General features: G+C 41.7%; 1 protein-coding gene across 1 annotated transcript; it reads right to left on the bottom strand.

The window, feature by feature from the left end:
* Nucleotides 1-1,560: 1,560 nt before the first annotated feature.
* On the bottom strand, nucleotides 1,561-17,603 carry ankdd1a (ankyrin repeat and death domain containing 1A). The gene is made up of 15 exons (XM_083996468.1): nucleotides 17,476-17,603; nucleotides 16,040-16,143; nucleotides 14,312-14,410; nucleotides 14,091-14,189; nucleotides 13,882-13,986; nucleotides 12,646-12,744; nucleotides 10,092-10,190; nucleotides 8,478-8,576; nucleotides 8,271-8,369; nucleotides 4,559-4,657; nucleotides 4,373-4,471; nucleotides 4,089-4,184; nucleotides 3,643-3,844; nucleotides 2,183-2,314; nucleotides 1,561-1,660 (listed from the first exon to the last, which is right to left on the bottom strand). The coding sequence occupies exons 1-15, from the start codon at nucleotides 17,507-17,509 to the stop codon at nucleotides 1,599-1,601; spliced, it is 1,527 nt and encodes a 508-aa protein (XP_083852594.1). The 5' UTR covers nucleotides 17,510-17,603; the 3' UTR covers nucleotides 1,561-1,598.
* Between the last annotated feature and the right edge of the window lie 1,324 nt (nucleotides 17,604-18,927).

Genomic DNA, 18,927 nt, shown 5'->3' with positions numbered 1-18,927 from the left:
ACACCCTCTTCTTTTGGTCAGCACCTTTAACACAACCTACTGCATCATGGAGGTCTTGGTTCGTCTAGCATTGTTAGGGTTAGACTTAATTGGCACTGCTGCATAGCCTTAGTGGTATTTATTCAGTATTTATTCATCAGGCTTTTTAGTATTTAATCATGTCCATCTCTTTTTAATTATTTTCTACTGTTAGATCATATTTCATTGGCCTTTACTGTGTTTGTTGTGCATCTGGTGTTGTGTTTATGTGGTCTGTTGTCTCTGTGCTGTCTGTTGGCTGTATGAGTTTTCTTGACCTGGTGGGAAAATAGTTTCCCTTGTGCGGGATCATACAGCTAACCTAACCTAACCTAACCTAACCTAACCTAACCTAACCTAACCTAACCTAACCTAACCTAACCTAAGGTGCAACTTCACTGTTGCACTGAACCTGGTCGTTTGGCAGGTCATGTGATCAGATTCCAGACCTGAATCATATCTATATCCACATAATATCTATATTCACAACACTGGACAGAAAGATTTTCCAAGACCAGATCGAGCTTACATAATCACAGAGCCCACCCCCCTGACAGCACAGGGACATGAGACCAGAGAGCAGAGTCTTCGCGGATCAGCCCCATTTACCCATCAGGCCACAGCAGAGCTCTGAGACAAGAGAGGATCAGGATTCACTCATGGAGATACACTAGACTAGGGTCTTTAGTGCACCAGCTTAACTGCCTCTTAGGGATTCCTGGGGTTGTAGATGAAGATGAAAAGGAAAGCTTGAATGTCCAGCTGCCTCCTCTGTTCCTGTGACTGGAATACAGACTATAGAGGAATGCATCAGTTTTGCGTAACGTTGCTGCTTTGATGCCACTATGACAAGAACAGCTCTTTTCTCTCTGTTAATGCTGGGAGATGTTGCATATGAAAAATGTTGGTGGAGGTGTTTGTCTAAGACAGGTTTTATAAAGTAGCTCTGTATCCAGCAGCACACAACCCTAGTGGTCAGGTGGATCTCCTGACTGGGACTGGGAGTAGGACTGGGCCACACACACACTGAATCCAGGTTGTTCCTGACAGTCTTGGTGCTCTCTGGTCTTTCGCATGTCTACCTGGAGCAGTCAGGTTTCGGGTCTGATCCAGACTCCTCCACCAGGAACTCAGAGACATGAGTTATGAGTGAAAACTACGGTAAACAAAATGTCAAACTTTTAAAACATGTGGAAGATGAGCTGTAGCTCAGGACAGAGCATGTGCCGGAGGGATATTTTATGAAGAAATATAGGCTATAGATACAATCTGATATATATTATTAATATTATTATATTACAGGAAAAAATAATATTATGAAAAATATGATGTACAGTATGCACTGTGTGGTGTCTCCAGCCCTTTGTGTACAGAGATGAACCAGTATATAAACAGTGTGAATCGTGTCAGCAGCTGTTCATCACATGACTAAAATAACTGTTACTTTACATTTTCACCAGACGGTTCCAGAGCAGAAATAAACTTATGTTGTCCTTTCACAATAAAACATGTGACATAAAGTGTTGTCACTGGCTCAGACTTGAAGTGAAAAGCTCCACGGTGACTCACAGTGTCTGTGATCACATGGCGGAGCACATCTTAGGAGGGCTGCTCTCTGCGTTGGCCTTCTGTCGCACACACTCTGGAGGAGAAACACAACCAGGGAGGCAGGAGGTCATGCACCACAGACACACACTGCAAAAACTCAAAATCTTTCCAAGAATATTTGTCCTTTTTCTTGTCAAAATGTCTCATTTCTAGTCAAAACTAATCTCTTTCCGCTTAAATTAAGACTCATCACCTAAAAATGAACTTGTTTTTAGATAATTTGTACTTGTTTCAAACACATTTTTATTTGAAATAAGTATAAAAATCTGCCAGTGAAAGCAAGTTTTTTGAGCTTGTAATAAGAAAGAAAAACTTGCTCCACAGTCATAGTTTTCTACTTAATTCAAATGAAAATATGTTTGAAAAAAGTAAAAAGTGTCTAAAAACAAGCTGCTTTTTATGTGATGAGTCTTATTTTAAGTATAATGAGATTTGTTTTGACTAGAAATGACATTTTTGACTAGAAATAAGACAAATTCTCGGTAAAATGAGTTTTTGCAGTGCACTGGATCCTACGATGGACATGAACACAGTGTGGAGTGTGTGTCCTTCTCACCTGCCAGGTCTGTACGGGAAATCTCCACCAGCCCCTCATACAGGCCTTTGATGGGGTTCTCCCCCGCCGCCACCACTCCATGAAGCCAGATGAGCAGCATGCGGTGACCGTGCTCTTTGAAGCTTTTCATACCTACCAGTTACAGAGAGAGGTAAAACAAACACTGATCTGAAAACTAGAAAGGTCTGCTCTACTCATGGTTATGTGTTAGTGTCTCCTGGAACAGCTGCTGTTGTGTCATCAGTATTTGCAGCACGTGTTGTCAAACTGATCAACATGTTCTCTGGATGGTTTTGTGCTCCGCCCCGACTTCAACTACTTCTGACTACAAGATGTTTTCAAGACTATTTATCTTAACAAGATATTTATGATACACAGTTTAAAAACACATTCTTGTAACTCAATGAAATCTTACTCCTCAAGTGATTGTGTTTTATATTAAAGGGACAGTTCAACATTTTGGCAAATTGGCCCATTGCCATAATCGCTATAGTCATAGCAGTAGGTTCGTTACCTTTATTTGTCGGTGCAAGCTGTTTTTAGAACGACGGAGCAGAGCCGCAAGCTGCTCAGAGCTACGCTACGGAGGCTCATGGGATTTCTTGGTTTCCCTCAAACTCATCAAATACACAATCCAACAACTCGTGGACAAATTGTGACCTGCACATTCACCACGCTCTGAGATAATAACGGAACCTTACAAGACAAATGCAGAGACTGCTTGCTGAAAAACTGCCCTTGACAGAAACGCGCATCAGCAGTTTTGCATGAATTTCCCTCTAAAACAACTCTGTCTTGTAACGTTCTGTTATTATCTCATAGCGTGGTGAATGTGCAGATCACAACTTGTCCACCAGAGCGTTTTGGAGTCGTTGGATTGTGTATTTGATGAGTTTGATGAGGGAAACCAAGAAATCCCATGAGCCTCCGTAGCATAGCACTGAGCAGCTCACGGCTCTGCTCCGCTGTTCTAAAAACAGCTTGCACCGACAATTAAAGGTAACGAACCTACTGCTATGACTATACTACTATGGCAATGGACCAATTTGCCAAAATGTTGAACTATCCCTTTAAGTGTGATGAGACATTTTGACTAGAAAAGAGAAAAATAGACGTGGTAAGATTTTGAGTTTTTGCAGTGTGTCTATTTGCATGTGTTTTCTTCAGACTTAAGAAACATAAGAAACTTTATTGTTTCACTGTACAACGAGATACAACAAAAATCAAAATGTACAAGAAGAATAGCAATAATTAAGCTGCAGTGCAGTTGTAGTGCATCTGAACAATGGCGCTGAATTGTATGCATGTGTTTGAGAACAGCAACACAACAGCTGAGCTTTAAAACCAAATGGGACAAAGTGAAGAGTTAGAGCAGTGATCTTCAAGCTGCCGGCGTGCTGGGTCCTTGTTAAGCCGTGTTTAATGCATCTGTGTGTGATGTGTGTTCCAGTGCAGCTCACCTGTCCACTGGTGTTCTATAGCTCGTATATGAGCGTCGCTGAAGCCCCAGTGTTGTGCCAGAATCTTCCACTCCCCTCTGCAGAGGTGCTTGGTGGCCAGGCTCCACAGGACCGAGCGGAGGTGCTGCGTCTCCGGCTGGTGGTCCTGTCTGAAGGTCAGCGGCCTCGCCACCCACGAGTCCTGCTCATTGCCCATGTGATCCTGAAGCCAACAGCAACACCATTTCCCATAGAGTTATACACATACAGTAGGTTTAAACGTTTTGAAATTACATTTAACAGTTTTTTTAATAAAGATTCTACATATTCAACCTTTAAGATAAACTAGATAATAAAAAGTTATCCTGAGCATGTTGAATTTGCTTCATAGTATTATCTGATGGTGTTTGGTGTTATTCTATCTAATCTAGTTGTCCTAGCTCCACACACACTGATGATAAACTCACCTTCTCCCATTTGTAGAAACGGTCAGCTTTGATGATCATGTCCACCAGGATGATGTGGTTTCCTCTGGCTGCCACCTCCAGACTTGTTTTCCCCTGCTGTGTTTATCACATGGACAAAACGCCACAGTGAAGAACTGAGCTCTGCTAGATGAGGAGTCTAATTTGAGATAAAGACATTTGGTAAATACGACAAGGGAGGAGTCATGTCTCCGCAGAGACATATGAAGAAGAGGGCAGGGGGGAAAAAAAAGCAGGGAATCCTGGGAGTTAGCGCTGTGCGGTACCTTGTCAGCCAGGTTGAGGTTCACACCTGAAATCAGCATCATCTGAGCCAGGTCCTGCCAGCCGAGCTCTGCTGCGATGTGTAGAGCCGTCTGCTGCCTCTGTGAAGGACAGGACAGCGAGGCGTTGGAGCGCGGCTCACACTGAGGAACGTGTCCTAGCTGTGAGATCCAGAAGCTTCTACTCACGCTGTCAGCCAGGTCCAGGTCACAGTCGGCGTCTATGAGCAGCCGCACCACCTCGGTGTGACAGTGGAAGACGGCGGCGTGCAGCGCCGTGGTGTGTTGCTGTGGTCAACGCAGAGAAAACGTGTCAGTAGGCCTGTGACAATGACAAATTTTGCTGGACGATATATTGTCCCACAAATTATTGCTGATAAACGATAGTAGCCTATTGTCAACATCATTTTGAGACCAAACCAACCAACCACTAATGTAATAAAAAATATTTCATAATAATGCAAGTACACCCTTTCAAATGCAATAAACTTTTATTTCTCACGAGTATTTTTTTTACCATTGCAACTGACCCTTCGCGTAAGCCCCGCCCCCTTGGTTATTGTTGCTACGCCGCTTTTTTTTTTGCTAAGCTTTCACTCCCAGCCATGCTCCTGGCAATATTTGGTATCGATTTCAAAGGAAATATCAGCAAATTTCTGGATAAACTGTTCTGAGATAATAGAGAGAAGAAGTCACAAAGATTTTTCAGTGACGTGACTCGCGCAGGAGGATAAAACATCTGTTCAACGACACGACTGGACAATGTACAGAGCAGCAGTAAGGGCTGGTCATTTTACCGTCTATCAACCCACCAAGACTTAGGTCATTTGTTTATTTGTTTGTTTATTATTCAGATCCCCATTAGCTGCAGCAAAGCCACAGCTATTCTTCCTAGGGTCCAACAGTATCAAATATACAGTTTAAAACACAAAACATAAACATTATAAAAATTAAAAACAAAAAAACAAGTGAGCGATCTTCACCTAACAAAACAAAAACAGAGTAAGTGTTTACATTTCTTAACTGTGCTTCATTCATTCTTCCTTATATTAATTGTTCACATACTAATCCTATTACCCACATTTCTACATATCGTATACTGTACATCATTACACATCACACATCATACTTGTATATACATTCATTCTACATAATCTATAATATCATCTCACTGGTTGTCAAACTGCAAGTTTTGGGGCGATTGTGAACCATATACAGCTTTCGCTGCTGTTTTTTTTTCTCCCACCGCTGTATCAGTCAGTGAAAGCAGTCCCTGCCTGGAGGATCCCTCGCCTAAAAGCCCAGGTAAAAGCCCTAAAAGTACAGCTGTCATTTCGGATGTGAACATATGGTTATCCCCATATTTACACTTGCTCAAGTCGAAAAAAAAGTCTGCTCGTATCTGAACATCTCTATATTGCTGCTGCTGCCGCCGCCGCCGTAGTGGCAGCGGCAGCAGCAACAACAACATCCTTCTCTACAAACAAATGTTTTTTATCCTAGTCTCAAAATGTGTCCACAAAAGCAAACGTAATGACTCAACTGCCGAAAGCTTGCCAGGCCTATAGTTACGGTTGCTAACGTAGGATTGGACAATAGCCGTTTGTGGGAGGAGTTGGCAAAGAGTCAATTGGAATGTCGAGAACTTATATAATATCCTAAATAAATAAAACAAACAAAAAATAATAAACAGTGCAGCGCAGCTCTTCTGTCAACACACACATGAAGCTCCACTTTTCATTCAAACAAACTAATGTGACTGCCATAGTTGTTAGATTTAATCGATGAGACCAGCATTTATCTCCTAAAAAGTATTTAACTAGTTGGCGGTAAACCTCTAAAAACCTTCGGGTAAGTTACTCGGCTCGTTTTCTCCCCCGGGATGATGACGGAGGTTGACCGGCCAATGAGCTCAGCAGACCGGGTGCCAATGGCCCAGGTGCTGAGACCGATGCACAGAGTGAAGCCTCTTGTCATCCAGCCTGTTTGGAGGCCAGAGACGAGGAAAACAAACACATGCACATGCAAATGGAAATATATCGAGGCCGGAAAAATGATCGAGTTCATTTTCATTTATCGTGCAATTAATTGATCTATTGATTATCGTCCCAGGCCTACATGTCAGTGAGTGGGAAAAGAAGAGCTTGTTGCATCACATCACCTTCACACATGTTGTGCTACTTGTTGTGCTGTCTATTAGAATGACAGAGACCCAGCTATACTGGATCCTACATTAAACTTCCCAGTTCCCAGCAGAGAGACAGCTGCTCTGCTCAGGAGACAAGAACCATTCTAAATGCTGCTTCATGACTGATCGGTTCTGATCTTTTTCCACCTGGGTAATGGTAACAGACTGACCCCCACAGTCAGGAATGGATAGATGGTTTAAATGTCCACCTGGGGCAGAAAATACTTAGTCAGGGTCAGGGACACCCCTAATACAAAAAACATGTCTTGCCTTACTATAGGAACTGCACAGAATGTATCCAATACATTAGAGGCAAGAGAGCCTAACCCTGTAAAGCCTGAACCATGAGATAATTGTCAGAAAATTAAAAAATTTTGAAATTGGACTTTCTGACAAATAATTCAAAAGAAAAAATTGCATAGAAAATTACCTTACATACCTGCTGTATCTATTTTGATACACACATTTTCACCACAATTCTACTATAAAATAAGTTATGAAATTAGTAGTTTTACTTTGCATTTTCATTTTTCTTACCATAACTTTTTCAAAATTGGCAAAAATATCCATGAGAAAACACATTTGGGTCACTGACTGACACTGACACTGATTGATTACTGCCCCCTGGTGGTTTATCTGATCATTGCATGTATCTAATTGTATACATTAGGTTTTTCAGGAAAAAAAAAATCACAGTGAGGATGGAGAGGTCTCAAAAACGTATTGTCATTGTCATTATCTTTACTGTCTGTTACACTTTGTAGTTTGGCCTTGGTGTCTCGCACTCTCTCTGTGTTTCCACAGATCCACCGGAGCTCCATCTCTCTGCACCAACCGCCGCTTGCATCACCCCCTACCCCCCCCTTTCCCCTGCTGTTAAACCGGCCTGCCCTCCCTTCCCATGAACCAGTCTGCCATCCAGTCCTCCCATTAAGCTGGCCTGCCCTCCCTGCCTTTCCTCCCACCAGAAGCTGCCTCCATCAGCTCTTGTTAACATTTCCATGTTTTCCACATTCTGTGTTATAAACTGTTTTCTTGTCTGTGACAACATCTATTGCACGTCTGCCCGTCCTGGGTGAGGGATCCCTCCTCTGTTGCTCACCCTGAGGTTTCTCCAATGTTTCCCTGTTAAAAGGGTTTTCTATGGAGTTTTTCCTCAGTGGATGTGAGGGTCTAAGGACAGAGGATGTTGTGTAAAGCCCTTTGAGACAAACTGTTTGTAAAAGCTATACAAATAAAATTGCCTTTCCCTGCCGTGTATTTTCATCTATCAAATTTGATACAAATGCCGACATAGGGTTAACCTACTTTTATTTCACTTTATATTACCAAAGGATCCAGAGGAGGAAGTAAACAGAAGACACACGAAGCATCAGTAACAATGCTTCAACAAATTTATGAGCAGCTTTACATAACAAACAGAAGAACAGAAACACCCTGGAGTTTGTTTAAGTAAATAAAGACTCAACTATGGATCTGTGACAGAGGGTGTGAGCTGTGTGAAAGACACCAGAGACGGGACGCCCAGGCTATGTGAGCACAAGTGTCTGTGAAAAGTGCTTTATAAATAAACGTGAACTGTTTGCAGTGGCTGCTACCGCCTCTGTTTTCTACAGCAAACACGACGGCATCAGTCTGTCGTCTAAAGTGTGAAATTAAACATATTTACACAGTCTTTACCACATCGTAAAAACCTAGAAACACATCACTCACACTGTCGACAGCATGGATGTTGACTCCCGCCTGCAGCAGGAGGCCGGCCACTCTGTGGAAGCCGTGCTGGGCGGCGTAGTGCAGAGCGCTCTGGTTTCTCTGTGGTGGCAACAGAACAAGACACATTAACATTAACCCACCTCACTACGGAGCGATGATGTATCAGGGACAATCTGTCTGATCTGAAGCGAACAGAACCGTACGTACGTCGGTCAGTGAGTTCACGTTACAGCTCGACTCCAGCAGGAAGCTGACACACTCGTAGTGACCTCCATCAGCTGCCAGGTGCAGCGCAGACAGACCGTCCTGAAACACACAGACACCTGTCAGTCAGCAGCACTGAGAGGAAAAGACCTGAAAAATGACTTCACATAATCAGATAACTGCCTTTCTATCCCAGTTTGACACTCAACAGGTTCTATGACCTATGGATAACTGTCACTACTGTAGGGATCGACCGATTATCTGCATGGCCAATAATATCAGCCGATATTCTGCATTTTTATGATAACTGGTATTTAATTGACAGGTCTTTTTCACTGATATCCATTTAAAACGCGCTCATTTGGCTCGGATGCAGTCGCCTCTCTGCCTGAAGTCACCACTCTTGGCTGTCAAACAATGTCCCACCCACTGAACCAAGATCTGTGTTAGAGTTTGTGTTATGCTGTGTCTCAACTTGAATACTTCCATTAATTCACTGTCATATAGTATACTATGTGTACTATGTACTTACTTATGTAGTGCGCAAATTTTTAGTGTTGTCTCAAATCGAATACAGTTGTTGTGCACTTACTGGAACTAACGATCGCAACGGTTGCCAACGTTTTCTTCTTTTTTGGACCCGTCAACACATCTACCGGCTTGTATTGTTTGTAATGAGCGATAATGAATGCCTTACTCACATTTTTTTCCCTTTTCTTTTTTTTTCCTTGTGTGGGCCACCTGCTTAATGTGAGGTGGAGATTACGCTGAAGTGTGCATCGTTCTACACTCAACTTCTGGACTGTTTTGAGTGCACCATCCGGATACTTAGTACACTGCATTTTGATATACTTGTGAATTGAGACACACTTACATACTCAAAACACTTAGTTTAAGTATGGACATATTCAAATCGAGACACAGCATTTTTCTGCAAAAATTGAAGGCATTTTTATCACAAATTTTGACAATGTACAAAAACCAAACAGTATACTGTATTCAGTCTAAACCCCAGGTGTGTTATTCTAAATTTTTACAGCAAATGAATATCGGTTCTAAATATTGGTCTTTGGTTTGCTTGATTACTAATAATTGGTATCGGTATCAGCCCTGAAAAAACTATATTGGTTGATCCCTACACTAGTGCAATTACCAGCAATTACTGGTGCTCATGGTCTCTCTCTCCTCTTCCATCCAGGATGAGGATGGGATGGGAGCCCCTCCACCCTGTCCTATGACCTCACTCAGTAAAGAGCCTTGAGATCCTGATTTGGCGCCTCACAGATAAAATGAAATGAAAGTCTACTAGTTGACTCAGACCACTGTCCCTGCAATAAAGTAAAAGCTGATCTCAGGCCAGTCTAAATTGACACTGACACTGATTGATTACTGCACCCTGGTGGTTTATCTGATCGTTGCGTGTATCTGATTGTATAAATTAGGTTTTTCAGGGGAAAAAAAATCACAGTAAGGATGGAGAGGTCTCAAAAACTAATGTACTGTCATTATCATTATCTGTTACACTTTGTAGTTTGGCCTTGGTGTCACAGATCCACCGGGAGCTCCATCTCTCTGCACCAACCACCGTCTGCATCGCCCCCGTTACAGTGAACTTACTATGTTCCTCTCATCCACATCTAGTCCTGTCTCCACAATCTTCTGCAGGACCTCAGTGTGGCCGCACCTGGCTGACAGGTGCATGGCTGTGTTCTGCTCCTGCAGGCCACACATGACACAACATCAGACAAACTGTATTTCCTCAAATAATAGCCGGTATTCAATTAAAACCCAGGTCTCATATAATAGCCGGGGGCGTTGTTTACACGAACAATTAAAGGCTGTATTTGAATGGGAGCGAAGTGCTACGGCACAACGGAGACAGAGACCCAGGTCTGACAGTGCAGCGAGGAGAACAGCACATGAGGAAGATGAAGATGAGCTACAGAACGATGAGCTTAGTCCCTATTGTGTAAAAATAAACGGAGGGATTTAGAAACAAAGGCCTCTCTCAAATAAAAGCACTGCCTCCAATAAAGGCCGGGTCTCCTGAGCAGTTGTGTAAATAAAGGCCCCGGCTACTATTTGAGGAAATACGGTAACAACATAACACATCACAGCATAAAACACTTTACAAGCAGACACACACATGTATGCTGGCTGGTGTTTCAGTCAAATTAAAAAAGGACAAGTTGTTTAAAGACCATCCTACCACCCAGCCTGATGTCCCATTCACTGAATCAGTAAACCAGTCCACCCTGTTTCACCCTTTACAGATGAGCCAACGTTAAGCTCAGGGGATGTCAAATAGGGATGTCACGATTACTATACAAAATTAATTGCGGTATTAAAAGCCACAATTAATTGATCGTAAAGATTCCTAAATACCGCGACTTTCCGAAAAAGATTATGTCGGAACCATATCGGCAGATGAGCGCCAAAGTAAAGGAAAATGCACAGATACTGGTCCATTTATCTGAAGTAACACTGAATTGGTACAGTTTTAAATGTTAGCGTGTCATTTGTACTGTAAAAAAAAAGATTAAAATAAACTTAAACATTTGGTATAGATGACAATTTTGACATAAATATTTCAAACACTTCCCCCGGGGGATCAATAACTGGTCCTATATTAAGAGATTAGTAATGTAATTATATTTTGAGTATATTTGATTTTACACATTCATAGTGTTGTGACATTTATTGATGCATAATAATCGTGATAATCGTAATGCCGTGATTATTTCTCTGACAATAATCGTACCAAGAAAATCTATAATCGTGACATCCCTATGTCAAATATTTCATATCTCTTTTTAAAAAATATCATGATGTCATTGTCTTTCATGTTTCAGGTGTAAGTGATGCTTCCACACACAGTGTGCTGTGAATCTCTACGGTACAGGACTCATGGATTCATGTTTCTCCTGACCTCTGATGAGAAATGACCCTGAATAAACCCTGACCTGTCCATACTGTTACAAACTGCATGTCTGAGCCCTCCTGGCTGTCTGCAGGAGAACTAAGCAGGATGGAGATGTGAGCACCTCCCACTTTACAAATAGAGGTCTGGATGAGGCCTTCCCCCCTTTCCCTTTGTCTCCAGACTGTATGTGTGTGTGCTGGTGCTCATCTGAGTTTGCCATGTGTGTGTTTGACTTTGTTTTATTGTGAGTAAACCCAAACTTATTTAGATGCATTATGGTGTTTAAAGGTACATTGTGTAGGAATTACTCCCATCTAGCGTTGCGGTTGTATATCGCAAGCAACTCAATCGTATTTTTCATGCTGCATTCACGTGAAATTGGGCAGACGGCAGACGGACGACAGCCGCTGCACGTAACGGCATAAACAAGCCTCTATGTAAACAAGTGGTCCGTCAGCACGAGGCAAAACAATACATGTGATAATATGTTGTCATGGCGATGTCGTATTGTTTACCTGACCCACGTTTTACCGGCTTTCTCTCGACTTCTGTGACTAAAATGACATCTGGTTTGTTAGCGACGGCCGTCTGCCCGACTGCAGGTGAATGCAGCATCAGTGTAACGCTCCATTCCTCCTCACTGCGTTACCGCGGTGACTTTTCACAGACGCCACCTCCACCTGAGCCGACAGCTGCGGTGTCTCCGCTGAGTTTCCGTGGTTTCCTACCGTCACGCTGCCACTGAACGTAAAAACATGGCGACACCACATGGCAGCCAGCACCGAGCTTACCCGCTCCATGTAGATATGAATGACATGAACGGCTCATTCAGAGCTGAAAGGAACACTTCAGTTTGTTGATGGAGGTGATTACTGATTAATGAAAAACAGACTTTTGAACGAAATAATCGATTTTCGTGAATAGATAACAGGAGAGGTTACACAATGTCCCTTTAAGTTTCGATGTTTAGCATTTAAACACACTTTGGTTTAATGAGACACCTAGAACACATACTGTACGGTTCAGTTTGACCATGTGATGAGTCATCAGATCTTGTCATCTGCTTTGGTGCGACTGAGCAGCAGAGTGGAGATATTTACTTTGGACTCAGCAGGTATTTCCCCCTCAGTCTAGTATATGTACACAAGACATGAAGTTCCGGGTTTGTTTGTGACATTAAAACGCTTAAATGATGGAGAGATTTCAGCCTCTGTGTGTGCGTGTCCGTGTGTGTGTGTGTTTTCCCACCTTGTCCTTCAATCCATGCGTGCATCCCATTCCAATGAGAAACTCCACCACCTCCAGCTGTCCATGTTCAGCAGCCAGGTGAAGAGCTGTCTTTCCTGACTGGTGGACAGACATCAGCAAGTTACACACAGGAGCTGCTGTATACAGCACCATGCACTGTCACACTTTGTACCAAATCATCTGTAAACATGATTGTGGGTAGGCTTGATCTTAACATTGGTGGAGACAGAACCACCCTGACGTTATGACGCTGTCAACCCAACGATTATTAACATATGAGATCTGGATTAAGACAAGAGAGATATCAAATGCTTGAAGCAACATTCCTTGTTAATGAAAAAACGTTTTTTTTCAACCAATATCAAAATGATAATATTCAGGAGGACTGTGTTGCATTTCTCTTTTTCTCCTTGTTTTCACATTTAAAACCAGCTCCACCTTTGACCATCTACAACAGTAAAATGCTGCTGGTGTCAGAGTCACAGAAGTAGACTTTTATTTACAAAAATAGTGAGGGGGGAAGAACTTAAACGTTCACAGTAAAAACAAAATTGTTTGGTTGGCCAGAGCCGTACAACTGCCGAATATAAAAACCTTTATTAAATCAACTATCTCACAATGTTCCGTTTCTGTGCCAGTTTCAGGTTAAACAAAATGTACATATGTTGAACTTATTGATGGAAATTCCCCTATTTAACAACATAATAAAGCCTCTAACCTCACCACAGTCTGTTTAATTCTGTTAAATTTGCCCTAAGCTGGTAAAACTGCAAAGACTAAGTTCTAATGTGATGTGTGCACCAAGGTTATTATAGTTAACTAAAACTAAGACTAAAACTAGCACTGAAAAAATTATTTTGTTAAGTTAAATAAAACAAAACAAAAAAAATCCAAAAAATGAGAACTTAATAAAAACTACATTGAACAATGTAAAACTAACTAAAACTAAACTGAATTGCAGAGAACACAAAGGACAAAGACTCAACAGAAAACTACATTTTCATGCATGTTGGAGGTCTGGACTCTGATGAATGACTACACACTAATCCACTAATCATACCTGTCATATTAGCTGGTGAAATGAGCTCCCAAGTTCAATCAATCAATAAGTTCTGGAAGAGCACATCAGAATCATGCAATGACATCACTCCAGCAAATGAATTCACTCAAATTTAGGAAAGGTCCACACTGTCCATACACAAACCTACATTCATGGTGATTAGTATAAACAGTCACCTTGTCCCCTCTGTCCAGACTGATGTCCTCCAGGTCCTCCATGATGAACTCCAACACTCTGACGTGGCCCCGCTGAGCAGCACAGTGCAGCATAGTCAGGCCATCCTGAGTACAAGTACACAAACATACACATATATAGTACACACAACAGATCAGTGAGACAGTAAATTCAGACTCTGGAGTGAGGCTGAAATAAATCCTCCTCTGACCTTGTTCTCACAGCTGAGCTTTGCTCCACAGGACACCAGGACCTGCAGGATCTTCAGGTGTCCGAACCAGGAGGCCAGCAGCAGAGCGTTCATCCCAAACTACAGGAAACAGTGAGAGTGGTAGAACTAATTTTCACACACTTCATTTTACATTTGACTTTCACGTTCGATTCAAAGTTGATTTATTTCTTCATAAAAACACTGCAAACTTCTGTACACACAATGTCCCTCTCATCGACTTCAGTGTCATGGTCCAAGAGGAGACGGAGAGCCTGTTCATTCCCTGCTCCTGCTGCCCAGTGGAGAGCCTTCCTGTCTATCTGTACAGAGAGAGACAGAGACACAGAGACAGACAGACAGGGCTCAGTCATCCTGAGTTTATAGAAATGAGTCATGAATGTAAGGACCTGAGCCTGAAGAGGTTGTTGAGAATTTATTTGAAAGAACATATTATTTGGAAGAATTAATACGTTATATAAGTTTAAGTATAACATTAATATTCATAAAACAGTTAAAGGGATAGTTCAACATTTTGGCAAATTGGCCCATTGCCATAATCCCTATAGTCATAGCAGTAGGTTCGTTACCTTTAAATGTCGGTGCAAGCTATTTTTAGAACGGCGGAGCAGAGCCGTGAGCTGCTCAGAGCTACGCTACGGAGGCTAATGGGATTTCTTGGTTTCCCTCATCAAACTCATCAAATACACAATCCAACAACTTCAAAACGCTCTGGTGGATAGGTTGTGAGCTGCACATTCACCACGGTATGAGATAATAACAGAACGTTACGAGACAGAGCTGTTCTGGAGTCCGCTGCTTGGCTCGGCCGTTCTAAAAACAGCTTGCACTGATAATTAAAGGTGACAAACCTACTCTTAAAACTATAGGGATTATGGCAATGGGCCAATTTGCCAAAATGTTGAACTATCCCTTTGTTGTATCCCTATGTTAAAATGTAGTTAAAAATGACTGCATTTCATTTGATTTGGAGTTATATTAAAAACAAACTTTGATACCCAGGATGTTCTAGAACCCCCCCCCCCCCCCCCCCCCCCCGATTTTTATAATTCACTAAAAGATGTCTGATTTCAATCAACAGTCTCGCTTCATTTTTAGTTATAAGCTGAATCTACAAGACAGGTAACAGCTCCTGTTCAGCAGAGGTCTTTGTCCCCGTAACATCACACACATCAGTGATGGCACTCAGTGAGTCACATCAGATAAAGCTCAGTAAGTGCTTTTGTATCATTATGTGTGTTTCCTTGTGTTAGACAGAGTATCTGCTGTGAAATGGTCTGATGCTTCACTGGAGGCACCAGCTGATATCTCCATAGAAACCACACAGTCTGACGAGCTCAGAGTTGTGCATATTAATATAACACGCCGAATTTTGCCCTTTACAGTATAGTGACCTCATTAAAAGTCCTTAAGTCTGCATATATGCTCTCAGCTGAATTTTAAAATAAGGACTCGACATTTATCATGTTAATAAAAAAATATGAGTTAATAACTAGTTTTATCTGATCTGATTTACACTTTATGACAGATGTCTGACCTGTAACGGTTTTTCTCTGATGTTTAAGTGCAGTTCTCTCATCAGAAACATCGTTCCCACACCTCTTATTGTTTTTTTCAGAATAGCCAATGCTTTTCTCATGACACTAAATCACCTGTTCAATGATCTAAACCTTGTCCACATGTACTGAAACCTGACAGAGATAAAGAACTGAAGGAAATATGCAGTAAAAAATGTCCAGACACGAAAACAGACACAAAAGTAACATGTTGGAAAAATAACTATACTTTCATGGTGACCTCAATAAAACACCTAGATAGATAGATAGATAGATAGATAGATAGATAGATAGATAGATAGATAGATAGATAGATAGATAGATAGATAGATAGATAGATAGATAGATAGATAGATAGATGTTTTTCCTCCTTACTTTGTTTTTGGCCTGGACATCCACACCCTTCTTGATCAGTTCCTGCATTTTGCCCGTGTCATTCCTCTTGGCAGCATCATGAAACTCCTTCTCTGACCACAGCACTGTCAGGAAGGACACACAAGGAAATGTCAACTCTACAATTAAACAGCCATGCAGCGACTACTTTTCAAAAATAAGGCCACTGAGAGACTTTGTAGGCTCCTACCCACGACGCGTCAAAAAATCAAAAAGACTGGCACGTAGCTGTTGCTTAGAAAAATATCAGAACAATGGCTGGCCTGATTCAATGATGGTACGGATGATAATGAGCAACAACAAATATTGGAGCTCCATTTACTCCCTTAAAACTTGAAACTCTGCTGTCACCAAGTGAACAGGTAAAAGAAGAGGGAATCCACTCATCTGACCATTTTTGTTTCTCTCTGCTTATTGTATAGTAGTACACCAAATACCATAGAAGTAAAAACCACATTTTCTGATTCTGCCTTTGTGATGACATCATCCCCCCCTGATGCTGCTATGGTAGGCTACACCCAAGTACATGGGCCAGACTTGGGCCAAGGTCCCAGTCCTATGTTGGGCCAGGAGTGTCACTGATGGACGCTATATAATACAGTACTGTGCAACAGTGCATGTAACGTAATACGTGTTTAAAGGGATAGTTCAACATTTTGCAAATTCGCCTATCGCTATAATCCCATAGTCATAGGAGTAGGTTCATTACTTTAAATGATCAATGGATGTTGTTTTAAGATCGGCGGGGCAGAGACGTGAGCTGCTCAGCAAACACGGTGAACGGTACAGGTCCCCTGTTCTTCATCAAACTCATCAAATGCACAACCCAACAACTCCAAAATACTCTGGTGGACAAGTTATGACCTGCACATTCACCACGCTACGAGATAATCATGTAGCCTATGTAACATTACAACATATGAAGCAAATACTCAGTAGGCTAATGCAATAGCTACTTTTTATGGTAATTGGTTACTTTTATAATGTAGGCTAGTAATTAAATTACTAACTCAGTTACTTTTTGAGGAATGTAACTAGTAACTATAACTAGTTAGCCTACTTTAAAACACACACACACACACACACACACACTGCAGAGGTGCCACGGTGGGCTGGGTTACACACACACACACACACACACACACACACACACACACACACACACACACACACACACACACACACACACACACTCACATTCATACCATTTCCCTCCTTTCAACAGGGACACTTGCGGTAAAAGACTGTCTACTGTTATTAGATGACAGAGATCACTTAGCAACACAACAGAGATACGTGATTTAACAGCCTCCCTGCTGAGTGTTAACGCCTGTAACACGGACATCCTGCTGCTGACAGATGACAGCGCGCACACACATACACATACACACACACAGACACACGGTAACGGTGCTTACAGATATCATCCTCTGACACCAGGTCGTCCTCCATCTTTGCGGTGTGTCAGCGGCTCCTCTCCGGTCTCTCCCCCCTCATAGCCTCATTGTGCTCGGTGTGTTCTTCTCCAGTCAGTCGCTGGAGACCAGACTGGAGGCTGGACGATACACTCAACACTTACAAGCGTCAAGTCGAGCCACTTGAACAGGAAACTAAGACTTCCGGTCACAGCCCTTCCAAAATAAGACGAGTAATTATGACTTAAAGGGCAAGTGTGCGGGATTTACTTACGTAATAGCAAAGATATTCAATAAATGGATGTTCATAAACCGTCTTTGGTAATAGCATCTAGCCTGGTGCAAGTTAAGCATCACCAAACACTCTTATTGCAAAAGCAGCGCCAAAGGTAAGACATTGTTAACACTTCCTGTTTCCTAAGTGGGCGTGGATGTGATCGTTATTTCGAAAATAATACAGGACAACAAAACCTTTGCATTTTCTACTTAGCAAAAGTGCATTATCAGTTTTGAAAAAAGTATTGAAGAACAATAATATTAAAAGTACCCCCCCCCCTTTCTTGAACTTATGAGTGGCTATTAACGTCTGTCAAAACTGAGGTCTGTGTTGACATCTGATGAGTTTGCTGCTGACATTGATGTTCTGAAGAACTGTAAATCAGATGATCTTGTGTTTGATTTAGTAAAGTCAGGGGGATGAAGATCAGCTGGAGCAGTGTTGTGTTGGACAGAGGGCAGGCTGGATGCTGCAGCGAGTAGCGACCCACTGTCACAGCTGAGGTGCAAAGTCAAAGACCCCCCAGGTCTAACTGGTTAGCATCAGGTAGTAACATTGAAAAATTAAGTACAAATAACTGCAGTAAGTTCATATAATGACTCAGAGGAGATGTGTCATCTTCTGACATAACTCATCTCCAGACACAATAAAATACATTAAAGACATTAAACAGATAGCTTCCCTTTGTTTATTTGGGTGATAGCAAATTTAATCCAAGAGTACAAAATGGTATCTAATGTTAGAAAACATCCTTACATACTCTAAATGGCATGACATATTGGAAATAGTTATAAAAACTACCATCTTTTGACAAATTGCTGGACAAAAATGTTTCATACTTCAGAGCTGTGTCACTGACGAGCACAGAATGTAAAAGTGATTTGTAAGAGGAATGTCTGCTCTTTGTTCTGTGCTATGTACAATATCAGTATAAAAAACATATTCATAATTATTTAAAGAAACTGTTCCTGCATGGAGCAGCAGTTCTTCTCTGATAGAAAATATTTTGCTATAATCACATGATTAGTCTGAGAACTCTATTTACACCTTTCCTCATCATTAACAAACAGCATGTGTAGTACAAGTATGTACAGTATAAAACTCCCTCATATAAACTGCCAGCAAAACCCTGCAATCTGCAAATAGGAGGAAAAGCCAAAGTAAACCATTAAAAGTTG

This window comes from Trachurus trachurus (genome assembly GCF_905171665.1).
Source record: "Trachurus trachurus genome assembly, chromosome: 3".
NCBI classification, from domain to species: domain Eukaryota; kingdom Metazoa; phylum Chordata; class Actinopteri; order Carangiformes; family Carangidae; genus Trachurus; species Trachurus trachurus.
This window is presented reverse-complemented; position numbering and strand designations above follow the sequence as displayed.